This window comes from Eucyclogobius newberryi, unplaced genomic scaffold, assembly GCF_026437365.1.
Source record: "Eucyclogobius newberryi isolate DKJ021-1_F unplaced genomic scaffold, fEucNew1.0.hap1 SCAF_15, whole genome shotgun sequence".
In the NCBI taxonomy this organism is placed as follows: Eukaryota; Metazoa; Chordata; class Actinopteri; order Gobiiformes; family Gobiidae; genus Eucyclogobius; species Eucyclogobius newberryi.
In genome coordinates, this window is record NW_027315779.1 from 28,199,574 (window position 1) to 28,214,068 (window position 14,495).

The 14,495-nt window shown below is 39.7% G+C and overlaps 1 protein-coding gene across 1 annotated transcript; it reads right to left on the reverse strand.

The window, feature by feature from the left end:
- Positions 1-348: 348 nt before the first annotated feature.
- LOC140360248 (interferon-induced protein 44-like) lies at positions 349-13,863 on the reverse strand. The gene is made up of 7 exons (XM_072445458.1): positions 13,852-13,863; positions 4,558-4,649; positions 3,475-3,679; positions 3,243-3,401; positions 1,201-1,369; positions 1,002-1,102; positions 349-631 (listed from the first exon to the last, which is right to left on the reverse strand). The coding sequence occupies exons 1-7, from the start codon at positions 13,861-13,863 to the stop codon at positions 416-418; spliced, it is 954 nt and encodes a 317-aa protein (XP_072301559.1). The 3' UTR covers positions 349-415.
- Positions 13,864-14,495: the final 632 nt, after the last annotated feature.

Here is a 14,495-nt window from a genome sequence, read left to right on the forward strand (position 1 = left end):
ATTTGATTTTATTTGATTTGACCCCGTTATGACTCTGTTGACTCTTCAAAAGCTGGGTGCAGCTGGAAAAGGTAAGAGACTATTTTTTCAGCAGGAAAGCCCCGTTTTTATCACTTGTTGCCTACCTGCCGTAAAACTCGAGGATTCAGTCTTTTCCCTCTGGTGATCAAACATCGTAGATATGCAGTGGCAGTTACACAGTCACATGCATTATTTACTCCCTCTTCAGTAAAGTGTCTATGATTTCTTCAGCCACCAATACAAAAATCACAACAAAACATGATTTTATTGAGCAAACAAACAAAAATATAATTAAGGTTAACAGGAATGTGTAGTTTTTCTGGGGATAATTATTTAATTGTCTGATGCTTAACTTTACAATTTGACATACATTTTGTGAAAACTGTTGGTGAATTTATTCTTTTACCTCCAATGTGCTCATGGCCCCTTCAAGAGACCCCGTTTTATGAGCCTGCTTACGAACAAAGTCCTGTCCGTAAGTAACCATGTGTTTAAGAGCAATGAGGAGGAGGGTGTCTTTGTCGTCATCATTGTCAGTTTCTTCACTGTAGTTCTTCACGCCCATGATGCAATTCACAGGGATCCCCACTGCTTTACTGAACTCTTCCATCTGCATAGACAAAAAGAGGATCTAATAAAGGATCTAATGAGTTTTAAGCCTTTTTGATATTTACACTGCACATTACATCTGCTAAGCAATATCATTTGGATTCATCGCATACTTCAATACAGTATGGAGTCTGGAGTAGCAGTTAACCTAGTCATTTGGAAACATTTCTGAACAAATACTATAAAGCAGCAGCATTTTATTTCCTTTTTAAAAATAATTTGTTTGCACACACAGACACAAACTGCTGCTTGCTACTATGAAATGACACTCTGACAGAAGGGCCAACAACATGGTTCATCAGTCCAGCCTTGTGTTGCAAAAAAAATCTGAATGACATTTATATATACACAAAAACTTTGTGCAAACTCACATTGGTCTTCAGAGATTTGCTCTGATAGATGTTCTTCACATCCTTCTTTATTTCAGGACATGCTTTGTCCACGTGTGTACCAATGGCGATCTGGGGAATTCCTGAAAGCAACCAAAAAGATAATCAGTGACCATCAGCCATTTGTAACATAACTTAATTCAATCTGTTTTGAGCTACACACAGACTGGTTCAGACGTACCCAAATCTCTGGCAGTCTCTCTGACCTGCTTCATTTTATCGATCACCGAGGGCTCAATTTCTGGACAGTTGGCAGAAAGCATAAGGACCAAGACATGCACTTTGTCATCAATCGTGGGGTTTGGGTTGTAATGGAAGTCTTCTTTAGCGAGTGGAGACATAGGATTGAACTAGAACAAACAGTTCACACCCACACAACAGATATTAAACAGAAGAACTAAATCATGAATCCCAGTTCATATGATTTTAGCTGAAGTACATTAGAATACTTCTGGTTCCAGTTGTATTCCTATAGGGAATGACAGCAGGATTGCAATTGCAGGTAGTACACTCATTTAAACGCATTAAGCTCTGCTAAGTTGCTTATGGCCGTATTTGGATTCCTCTGCAATTGAAATATTTGCTGAAGATACTGTCAATTTAAAGAACTGTTTTTTTCCCTTTTGGTTTGTCCTGGCGTAGAACTTGTAAATCAATTGTGTAGTCATATTTTAGACCTCTTTTAGTCATAACGCATGTCTGTTTTACAAGTGATTTAAATTTGATGGTACTCAGAAGGACACATCTTTTCTTAGGTAGTACTTAGGTAGCGAAAAGTGTGAGAACCACTCCTTTAGGATGAAGCATCTGTTTTTTGACAGTTAAAAAGTACTAATCTCTCTTCTGACACAGGTTGCTGCCTTGGCCTAGTATTGGAGGTACATTTCTTAAAAAAAAAAAAAAGAAAAAAGAGGACATTTAGGGCCAAATGTTCTCCGACAGCATTGATAAATGATCAATTGGAAGGGTGTCAATAATAAAAGAAAACTCATGGAAATGGCTGCAAAGGGCATTTTAAAGGCTGCACTGTCGCGTGGTAAATTAAGCGCCTCCACGCCTAACCCATTTTTTTCTGTGAGCGTGCACACACTGGGCGTGCAACTGCACTGGGTTCCTCTCACAGGAAAACCACCGCCTTTCCTCCTCTCACACAGCCTTGCACTATGTCTCTCATTTTGTCAGTAATCTGCAGGTGAAACTCAAATTTAACCCCCCCCCAAGAGTTGATATTAAAGCCTTTTTGAGAATTGTGATGCGCAGCATTCAGTGTGTTGGCGCGTGTGCTGGTGTGTTGGCCTCTACACCAGAACTTCTCAAACTTTCTCTGGTGCACCCCCCTTAGGGGTGTATGATATATGATAAAATAAATCAAAGATTGCGACTATAAAATTGCATATTAGCCTGAAATGACAGTAATAATTAGAGTTTAAATGGTATTTATTTTTGGTGTCATTCACAGACTGGTTTGTGAACAAAGCTATGACAAAATGACACAACAAATCTAAAAATATATGAGCCTCTCTGAGTGCTCTTCTCTCCCCCCTCGGGCTCTTCTCCTCAGCTGCACAGACAGGGCAGGTAAGTCACCTGTCTGCAGAGGGACAGTGCAGAATTTGCATGAATGAGGCGTTCCAAGCAGAAGACGCACTCGTGTTACTTCTGTGGATCACTTTTACCACCGTGAGTCCACGACGTCACACACAGACTGCATTCTGCGCAGTGCTGACTCCTGATGTTGACTTGTACTGCTGTGTTTAAGTTTCACATTTAACACAAAAAGCACATCATCAAAGAGGAAAGGAAGCGAATGCACACGTATTCTCTGCCCATATTCTTCAGCGGTGAGAGGCGGAGCAAGTTTAAAAGTTAGACTCAAAAAAGGGAGGGAGGAGAGGACAGAAGAGCATGTGGAGAGGCAAGCGGGGGGACAGAGGAGGGACAGAGGTGCACGGAGGGACGGGGCACATATTGCGCATATAGAAGCCAAAGCGGGACTCGTTCTGACCCCTGCGGCATGTGTGAGGGGCACAGAGGAAGGCTGACCCACTCCTCCGCTGCTCTGTCTGTATTTAGAGATTAACCCCGTGTCGGCACTGGGCCTTTTTCTGTTACATTTCCTTAAACATCTCGAACTCACCCAGACGAGCGCCTTAACGTTAAGATCAATCTTAACAAATCTTAACGTTACTTTGTACGCAGTGTAGTGCAGAAAGAGTAACAGACCTTGTATCCCTCCTTCACATGTCCCTTCATGGCCAGTTTGATGTCCTCAGGATCAATGCCTAGACCATCTCCTCCTTCCATTCCCATTATGTCATTGAAGACAAACGGGTATGGCTCATCAGAGAATCCTTCTTCTTTATAAATGCGGTGAGTTTCATACTGAACAAGATAAATGGATAAGGTTCACGCATTGCATCAGTAGCTCAAAACAAGAAAAAACATAATGTGGAACCTTAAGAGTGAAGCTTCTTGCGGTTGAATCACTGGTGTTAGCTGCAGCATCAATATAAATCCTTCCATACAGGGCACTGGCCACTGAGTTGATGAAGCTGGACTTCCCAGCTCCCACCGGACCATACACCAGGACACGTAGATGTTTTTCTCCATGCCTTGGAGTGTACCTGTTTATTGCGTTTAGAAGTTCTTCCTTCTGGTTTCTGGTTGAGGGAAAATCATACACTTTTGTCTAGTTTTGCCCTACAATCCACATGGATTATTATTACAAAACATTCAGAAGTAGAAAGGAATTCACAATTAATCAGTAAACAATATATTCAGGCCTGTACACATGCATGCATGCACAGACATTATATTAAACATTAAAGGCCGATAGTGTGGCACAGAACTCTCTAAAGACTCTGCAGAGCTGTAGTGCACAAGCTTTCAGGAGTTCTTGGGCTCACACCACCAGGGACGACTGCTTTTCCAGCACGGATCTTCTGCAGTTGTCTTCACTACCTCGCCAGTGATCTACAGGAGAGTGCTGTCAGACTGGGGTTTGGGGACGAGGTGTGAGCGGGCCGTCTTGCAGAGAAGTGAGGGGAGGGGGAGTGGAGTGGCTGTTGGCTGCTGCTCTGCTGCAGAGACATCTGGAGTGTGATCAGACACACTGTTCTTCTGGAGTTTCCAATCCAGCTTCCTCCCTTGCTTCTTTCTAGACCTCCTCATCGGCTTTCTCAGGTCTTTCTAAGTAGCTCGCACCTCTTCCCTATCCCTGATGGCTTTCTTCTTCAGGTTTAGAATGATTTTGTTTGTAGCATGCTGCTTGGGTACAATGGTTGCTTAAAGCTGGTAAATCTAGATGTATTAAAGAGGACATACTGTCTTTTCTAGAATATAATAATTAGTATAGAGATGTAGATTACATTTTGTTAATTTTAAACTGCAATACTGGTTAACACCCTTAAAAAGTGTAACAAATTGAGTGGTGCATAGGAAAAGAATTCTAGGCTGCAGCAAATGTGCAAGGTTTCCATTTCACAAGTAAAACCTACAAGCCAAAAACCTTTTGAAAAGTGAATACAAAGATGCTCACCCCCAGCTGATCTTCCTCCATGGTTTATCAAACACTAAAAAGATCAAACCGTTAACATTTACAACATACAATACTGTGTTGTCACACTGGCCCTAGAAGGACCCTTGGAATGCGGAAAGCTAATCCTTAGATAAGATGCCTTGTTCAAGAATCTTAGAACTATCCAGCAGAAATTTTTAGTGTAACGGGGAAAGTAAAGATTTGTGCACCCATGTTTTTTAGTACTAGTTACTTTTTCAAATCAGCAACGCGTTTTTTGGTTTTGGTTATACATCCAAGAGCCAGGTTTGTTTCCCAGCCGCAGAGTAGAGTGTAATTGTGTCCATTGTGGGCACAGGGAACGCTCAATATACAGTATACAGTACTTCTCACCACAGTGTTGTTGATACATGAGTGCCACTTTACTTTGACCTTCTATTTCCCCCTCTTTTGAAAGGGTGAATTTCATACACTTGTAATATGCATACATAGAAATGCTCAGAACAAGTCTTACAATGATTTTTGGACTTAAAAACCACACAGAAAATTTAGACCTATGATGTTATAATTCTGGAAAATTCAAAGAGACAATTGTAAGCTCAAAAAAGTACATTTTAACAACAAGGTTTGAGTAGTATCAGTAGAGGGGGAAAAGTGTGCCGTAGTTGGCCTAGAAAGCTTTATTAATCAGCACATAATATTATAGCAGCAAATATTTAACTTTACTTACTTGGAGTAGGTGGAGCTTAAAGGAACAAAAACAAGCATTTGATCAGTTTAAAACCAAATACAATAATCTTTGTGCATGTTGTTAGTGGACTTACGAGGAGGAGCAGTAACTGTCAGCAAAAACAGGAACACAATAAGCTTTGATGGACATCATGCTAATTTGTATTAATATTGAACTGAAAAGTACAGTGAAAAGTCTTACCATAAACAGTTCTAACCTCAGTTCTAATCTCTGTTGGAACACAAGATAAATCATCATCAGCATCATCATAACTTGTGCATGTTAGGTTAAAGTCATACGGCATGTTTAAGTAGCCTATTTGTACATCCCCCACTTTTCTGTACCTTTTAGCCAGCATGAAATGGGGATGAGAGAAGGGAGGAAACTTCTAAGGATGAGGCATGTCACACAGAGCCTGACATATGAGCTGCTACTTTAACCATTCCACCATCGGGCTGCAAGCCCTACCATCAAATCTTGGCGCCAGTGTAAAAAAGTACCTTCTGCTCTCTGCTAAACTAAACTAAATTCCTGAGTCAGTGGCTCCCAGTGTGGTGCTGCCCTCTGCTGCCTCCCATGGCTCCTTCAGAGAGGCATCTGAGTGCAGTTCATAAGAGTGCAGCCTCCGGGTCTGAAGATTTATTGTTGAGCTTGAGCGCAGACAAACAGCTGGCAGCCTCACAGGACTGTGGACAGAGCCTGCAGAGTCCAGACAACACTACAGCCTCAAACTTTAGTAACGCCGCTCCTCACATGTTAAGTTACTTTTAACGCCGCGGTATCCTCGCGCTATTGGATTTATGCACTTATTCTTTCATACCTGTAAATGTTTATTGTTTAACAATGCGAATAAGATAAGATAAGATATTCCTTTATTGTCCCACATGGGGAAATTACATTGATGCAACGCAGGTAGATACAGAAGTAGACACAGAAGAAAAGAACAGATCACTTATAGGGAATATGAGGTGGAGTGTGAAGTGACAATTACAAAGGCCAAAGTGTTCTACAAAGCACAAGATGAAAGTTTGGGCTTTGTAGAACATCATTATGGAAGCTAAACTGTTCCTACAGCACTTCTGTTTTCGTGCCATATGTATGCTGTTTAGGATCAGGCACATTCATGCTCTGAGTCCCTTAGAACAGGGCCGGTTCTAGGCATTTGGTGGCCCGAAACAAAATTTTGATTGTGGCCAACCAAATGACACACACTGTCATCAGATATATGGACATAACAATGGAACACACTGTCTAAAATTCAATACAAAATTACAATTAAATTAAAATAGTGACTCAGTGTCTCTAGCAGAGCAACCACTTTTTAATAAACATTTACGTGCCGGTTATTTATAAATTGGTCAAAGTTATATGTGAACCTTTGAACAAATCACAAGTCATTTCCTGTTTTCTGATGGACTGTAGACTGTAGTCTTCCACACGTTTGAATAGGCTTCATAAAACATAATCATATCAGAATCCATCGACCATCAAACTCATTGAGGCAACTCCAACTCCATGATTCCACCGTGTAATCCACAATGTTTTAATGATCACTTGTCCAAACCTTTTCCTCAGATCATCTTATTCCTACTTACACACTTCCATCAGCTACCCACCTTGTCAACAGATTTTACCCGAGAACGCATTCTCTTTTACTCCACCCATTTGACTTGATTATTATTGAGTATTATCGCACTGTCAACTCAATCGCACTTCCCTTCCTATACCTTCTAAACTCAACACCTAAACGCTTTCAAACCTCTATTCCACTCCACAGATAATGATCCACTTCTCCAGTAATGGACAAACTGTTTCTAGATTACATCCAGCTACATTTCAGTGAGTCCTTGACTATTCAGATTCTCATTTTCACATCCTCATTTTCAGCCAGGCTCTTGCATTGAGATTCAGATCATCCTTGCTCATTTTAACTAATCAATAAAGGTTCTGAATCAGTTGAGCTGATCACCTGAGACAGCCCCCATCCTGAATCTTTACCCTGCCAACTCTAATTGACCATCATCCTCATCATCATCATCGTTATATCACTATTATCAATAAATATTCCCTCGTATTCCGTTGTTGTGGTCCTTGTTAACGAATGTGCTGTGTGTGGGCGTGACCACAGAATGATCACTGCTTGATCCCATTGTCGTTTATCTCTCTGAAAAGTTTCTACGCATTATCATATCACAGCAATTTATACCCAAGATTTATTGGAATCGTGCAGATTCCCTGCACAAAGCTTTCATACGGCGCTCTGCTGCTCGTATCATGGGGGCAAGCTTGTAGGTTATTTAAAAACTTGCGACACGCAGGGATCTCTTGGGTGAGCAGGTGCAAAGGGGCCCTTGGGACCGGACAAGAGCGGTCAGCGAGCAGGAGAGGCTGAGGCCCTGAACATAGGGGCACAAGCTCCCATAGCACCATCCTTGGGCACATCATTTAGCTTTTTCTACAATTACCTCTTAAAACTGCTTCAGCAACATTCCAGAGAATCCAAGGACCGGCCTCCTGCTGGTGCCCGAGTCAGGACTGAATAAGTGTTTAAATTTTATGCTGCTAAAATCTGGACGTCTATTTTATAATGATTATTTATAATATATATCTTTTTTTGTGGGTGCCATGATTTTAATGCATATTTGCCTGTTCTGTAAAATGTATGGATTGTGCTTTACAAACAAACTTACTTATAGAGGAAATTATGGGGACTAGGCAAAGGCAAAAGTATTTATTATTTATTATATTATTAATGTATTATTTACTTATCGTCTGGATAAACCTGGATACATATTCCAGCTGGAACCGTATTATAACAAAAAACTGTCTTTTAACTGTTATAATTTTAGCTGCCCCCCATCGGTATTGAATAATAGTGGCCTATAGAATGGTGATCAAATCAGGTCATCTGAAACCCAGGAATAAAAACTGATTGTGGCATTAAAGCTGATGAATTAGACCCATGCTCTATTGCGACCATAGGCCCTGGATCACCCCAAATTTGGGTCCCCAAAGTTTCTGAGGGTGTCCCCACAGGTTCTGGAACCTGGAATTAACCATGAAATAATTTGATTTGTCTTATAAGACAGTAGCATTGTGGGTAGGAGAAGGACGTTTAGGTCCCCAATGTATCCATGGATGAGGTATGGGTCATTGGGACAAAAAGTTAGGGAACCACTGCCCTAGATCAGTGGTTCTTAAAGGAATAATAGAGGATTTTTGGCGCACAATCTGAGTCTCATTCGTGGCGTGGACAGCCGAGTAGTTCTCCAACATGTCACTCATTCCCTGCGTGCTACTGCACACCTGCAGCCTCGTTCCCAGGATAGAAGCACGTTTCCCTGGCTGTGCATGCGTGGTTGATATGCCAGTGTGTGTTTAGTGAGTTCCTTCAGTGTACAGTACAAAATGACGACAGAGAAAGACTAATTTCGAGCTACTCAGAAGAGACGGAAAACTGTGGAGACGAGAGATGCGATGCGATCCTTCGCGCTAATAAACAAACACACATGTAGCAGCGGGGCTGTTGCGTGCTTCCGCACAAGGTTTGATGGTAGGCGGCCTCTTGGAAACAACAGGAGGGTGGGGTGAGTGTGCGCATGCGCATGCACATTTTCAAAAAAGGGACTTACAGTCGCTTGAGTTCTCAACTCGGCAAAAAATCCTCTATTATTCCTTTAACTTTTTAATTCACAACACCCATAAGAACAATCGTTGGCATTCACGACTACCAAACACACAAAATAGACAATCAGCAAAATAATAAAGTAGTCTTTATATTTTCTGGACAAAGGCCTAAAAGCAATCATTTAGTAGCCAAACAAATAATAATGTACATTTACCACGGCACTTAAAGTGTATCAATTTCCCCCATATCATCTGGGGACCCCCTGAAATCATTTTGCAACCCCCATGTGGATCCCCGATCCCTATGTTGAGAACCAGTGCCCTAGATTACCAGCATCCGCTACTGTAATCCTTGAACCTGTCACCACAATAGCTAAGCAATGGGCAAATGTACAATCATTTTAGTGTCAAAAGTGTAAAGCCCAGTCTAGGTAGGTATAACTCTATAAAAGAATATTGAACTTACCTGGAGGAGATCGGACGTATTCTGATGGGGGTAAAAACACAGTGTCAAAAATCAACATTACAGTGTACATCTAATTTGTAATTTATTTTACCTTTTACAACTCTGTTTCCCATGGCCTGACTCTTGTTCAGACTGTTTTCTTAAACTAGAAAAATAAACAGAAACTCAAATACACCGATATGATTTGCCAAGATAAAAACAGCAAGAAAACAACATAATGCAATGGTAACTAATTCCCTTTTTTTTAAATGTAGAATTGCCATCTGTAATCCCAATGATAAATGTATGTGGTAGAAAAAAAACTTTGCAAAATGTACAAACTTAGCAAAATTTGCAAACTGTCAGTTGAACCACTGTGACAAGTGCAAGCTGAAGGAATATTTACCTGTAGTGTCTTGTCAAGCCCAACCTTGAAGAATGAATAGAGTTCTTTCAAATTCTTTCATTATCTAGTCCTGTCTGGACAGTTGGATAAGATAATCCTTTATTGTCCCACATGGGGAAATTCCATTGATGCAACGCAGGTAGATACAGAGACGCCCCCAACTCCAATTTGACATTATGGTTTTACATTATGGGTTTAAGGGCATAAAGCCTCGTGACATGCTCAGTACATTCTATAAACTACAATAGGCATTAGGTAAGCTTTAATCCAACATTTCCAGTAAAATAAAGTAAAAAAATTAATCTTTCACCTCACGACTCATGACTGTGGACTTAAACACAGCTGTAAAGATAAAAACTATAAACACAAGTGAAAATGTGTTTGAATTGTCATATACTGTGTACAAAGTCTACACATTTAGTCAAACATTTAGGCTATGAAATAAATGGGAAATTACAATACCTCATACAATACCAACCATTAAAAATGATGTGTGAAGAGAAAAGCGATTTCAATAAGAACCTAAAGTAGAACGGCAAAATCTATTTATTTGTTAGGTGATTTTTGTCTCATTCTACTCTCCAGACCCTATTGCATCTGCAGCTATGTCAAAGTGAAACATTAACTTTTAATTTTGATTTGTCGGGTAAGTTTAGATTACTTCAACATTCTTTGTTCTAAATGTACTTGCTGTCTATTCATATTTCTATGTTAAATGATAGGAACCCAGGCTGAGCCAAATAATATGTCTGTTTGCCGTAACCCGAACGACCCGGTAAAAAACTAGCCAACTGAAAAAAAATATCTGCATTTTGTTAAAAAAAAAAAGACCGAATTCTTTTATTTTTCAAATATTTCAATTTTTCTTTTTTTCAAATATTATTTAGTCTCCCGATCGGGTTGATCAAGACGTTTTCCGTCATTGACTGTTGAAGCCTGACCCCTGGTGGTCACTCCGAGTCCAAAAATGTATCTTTTTTTTTGCCTTCAAAGTAAAAAAAATAAGAATTTACCTACCGACCGACCGACTTGAAACATGTTGGGTCGGGTTACAGCAAACAGACAATTTATTTGGGGCAGCCCAATGCAAAGGCTAGAGATATAAAGAATGATCCGTTTTACAGTAAGTTATGATTGTAGATTTATCAATATTGGAATTAAAATTATTTTATAAACAAATAAAAACTTTGAACAGCAGCTTTACATGAAGATAAGTTTGTTATCTTAAGTTCGGCAGCAGGACCACACCCCTTTCACGCCCCTTCCTATTTCAGCATCCGGGTCGCACACATCAGCGTTTGTGACTTCGTGCCCCTCCCTCCCACCATCTGCTAATTATTCAGATTATTCTAATAATGGGAGCCTACAGCCCTCATTGCCAGAAGCCCCAAAACGGCATCAATTTCTTACATTTGTGTTGTTCATGTTTCTCATTCGCTAAATGAACACTTTGCACCGTAAGCTGGGTTTGTGGTCCTTGCTAGTGAATTCACCATTGAGACCAAAGCATCTACAATAAACTGTTCACATTTATGAAAGTTTAATTAATTGTTTGTGAAAGCTGTAATTAACCATTCGGTCTGTACGTTTGGTCTCAAATGAAACTATAGAACTCCTTGTCTTGTCCCCTAACACAAGTCTCATCTTTAATTATAGGTTAGTTCACCACTCAATCCCATCATCAGTTCAGAAACACAAACTTTGAAAAAAATGGACAAAACTGTTTATTTTAATGCATTTGGAGACTCAAAGACATTGCATTATTCTTTCACTCCACAGTAGAAGCAGTAAGCAGATTCCATAACACAGGAGCTTTGTAGTTTGAAAACAATACGCTAAGGCTAATTCAATGTATTAATCACCCAAGTAAATGTTTTATGATTTAGAATATGTTTTCATTTTAATAATAATATTAATTGAAATTTCTAATAGAATTGGCCATTAAAAAAGAATACAAATAAAAATCAACCATTAAGTTGGTGTAATCCCTCATTCGTCCAGGAGTGTTCCATTGTAGAAAAAGCTTCAGTTGACCTTTTCTACAATCAACCATTAAATTAAAAAAAGTGTTTCTATTCTTCAGAAATATTGGAAATGACGGTAAATTATGCCATAAGGCTAACCACATGTCATTAAAAAGTCTTTAAAGCCAGCAATATAACATTTTGTAAGCTCAGTGACAACTCATTTAAAAACAAATAAGAAACTATAAAGCCTAGTTTATGGCCATGTTTTACTGAATTGATTTGTCATCAGTTCTGTTGCGTTTCATTTCATACGTTCAAAATAACAAGGCAACAAACTGGCATCTAATTCAAAACCATGTCTATCTCTGCTATTCCTAATTAGTAAGAATTCCCGTCTTTTTCTGTGCAGCATATTTGTGTTGGATTGATGCTTCTCTTGCACAAAAAAACTAGCATTCTTAGAGTGAGCAGGGTCATATTTCCACGAATCGGACCTGTAATTTGGCGCGGAGGATCAGTTGCTTGTGTCCAAAACATTTCATAGTGCACCTTTAATTTGTGTTATGTTTGATAAATTAAAAGCTATTCAAACATGTTGTGGGTGTATTTTTTTCGCTGTTGTTATATTTTTTGGTAGAAAAGAAAACCTTTATTTGTCGTCCTAAGGAGGAAGTGCGTGTGTGACCTGAAGGTTTGAAAGGAGGGTCCATCCCCTTGTAACACCCACAACCATAATAATCCTTGCAAATGTAGAGATAGAGAGACACAGAGAAAGCGAGAGGGAGAGAAAGAGAGAGACAGATGGACAGAAAGAGAGATAGCAAAGAGCGAGAGACAGTGAAAGATAGAGGAACAGAAAGAGAGAAAGCGAGAGAGGCAGAGTGACGGAGCGAGAGAGACAGGGAGTGGGAGACAGTGAGAGAGACAGATGGACAGAAAGAGAGATAGCGAGAGAGAGAGACAGGAAGGGAGAGAGGGACAGAAAGAGAGACAGTGTGAGAGAGAGAGAGAGAGAGAGAGAGAGAGAGCGAGAGGGACAGAAAGCGAGACAGAGACAGAGAGAAATGCAGAGAAAAAGAGCCAGGGAGAGACAGAGTGAGATAAAGAGAGGGAGAAAGACTGAGAGAGATGGAGAGACAGAGAGAGAAAGCCAGAAAAACAGAGAGAAACAGAGGGATCTCAGAGCGAGAGAGGGACAGAGAGAGCTAGAGACAAAGAGAGAGACAAAAATGAGAGACAGACTGAGCAAGAGAGAGAGAAGACACAGAAAGGGAGAGAGAGACACACACACACACACACACGTAAAGAGACAGAAAGCAAGAGAAAGAGAGACAGACAGAGAGAGAGAGAGAGAGAGAGAGAGAGAGAGAGAGAGAGTATTGCTGATCAACAACACACGTGACAGTCATAAAGTGGTTGAGAGGTCCAGAGTGCAGGAGGTGGAATTCTCTTTATTCTTTGTCATCTTCAGGTGTTTGTTCTGACTTTGACTCTCCTCGAGCAGTTTCACGATTTTCGGATAAAAATGGGAAGTGGGCGGTCACAGCCGGGAGACAACAGTAAGTTATATTTGAAAAGTGTTGATGTCACAGAAACATATTTTATTGTCGATATGTATGCTGTATGTTATAAATAATATGAAATTGCAAGCTAGTTGTACAAATATTGGATTGAATAATTAATTTAAATCAATGTCATGAATGTAATTGAGAAAAAAAGCTATTACTAAGAATAACCTGTATGCTCTGCAGACAAATTAGGCAATGTTCTATTCAATACTAGCTACTTAAAGTGGTCTTTTAAATAATTGGTTTTAGACATAAACAATGAAAACGTTGTTAACACATCTTTACAGGTAAAGTATGCTCATCTTCACGGCACAGTCCTACGGATCCGAAAGTAAGATCAGCTTTCTGCTTCTTAAACAATCTGGTATAATGGTGACTTTAAACAAAAAAGCTACAAATTGTTTCAGGCTATGATCCCAGATGATCCATTGGAACAGTTGAAGAAGTTGACGTCTGAGGCCTGTTATCAGGGTAAGCTTTTTGGCTTTTAATCCTCTAATGTGTATCATATTTAACCCCTTCATTACCATGCCACTTTTTCCACTTAGTACTGTAGCCTCAATAAAACTTACCTGTCCAGGCATTCCCTTTTACCACTTGTTCTATTTTCAGATGTCCCTTTGTATTTTCTTTTTTACATAGTTTCTGATGTTCCAATCACATTCACTTATTATTAGCACACATCCCTCAAATGTGGAAAGCATCTCCTCTTCAGTATCCTCGTAACTTATTTTTTACTGCTTTTTTTTTTTTTTTAGAGCTTGTCATTATTTTTTACTATTTATTCTCAAAATTTAATGCGCTATTTTGACAGTGTTTTTCTGATGAATCTACCTGTCGTCCAGGCCCTTTGGAGATCATTGAGTCAGTATTTGCTTCCTGACTGCATGTCTTTGTAAGTATTGTAAGTGTGTAGTCTTGGCTGGACAGGCAACAGTAAAACATCTATGAACCATATAAGCCACGCCCGCATGTTTGAGTGAAGGTAAGTATTAAGTTTCTTTTATTTAACTCTTTGGCCAAGGACTGAAGTGAACGTCTTATAAATAACAACCCATCCCTGCCATGGATGTTCATTTCCTCTTTATCAGTATGAAATGATGCTCCTGGCAATCAGGTTCATGCAGTAGAGGCATTTTTGACCTTTTCTCCAGTTGCTTTTCTAAGTAAGTCATACTCGTTTTTAGGGCTGGGTAAAAAAATCGATTTAATTGAT

Excerpts from the sequence above, each read along its gene's own strand:
- LOC140360248 (XM_072445458.1), bottom strand. Across the intron at positions 1,103-1,200 it reads AGAGACTGCCAGAGATTTGG|GAATTCCCCAGATCGCCATT; the intron begins GTACGTCTGAAC and ends GGTTGCTTTCAG. Across the intron at positions 632-1,001 it reads GCAAATCTCTGAAGACCAAT|ATGGAAGAGTTCAGTAAAGC; the intron begins GTGAGTTTGCAC and ends TTGTCTATGCAG.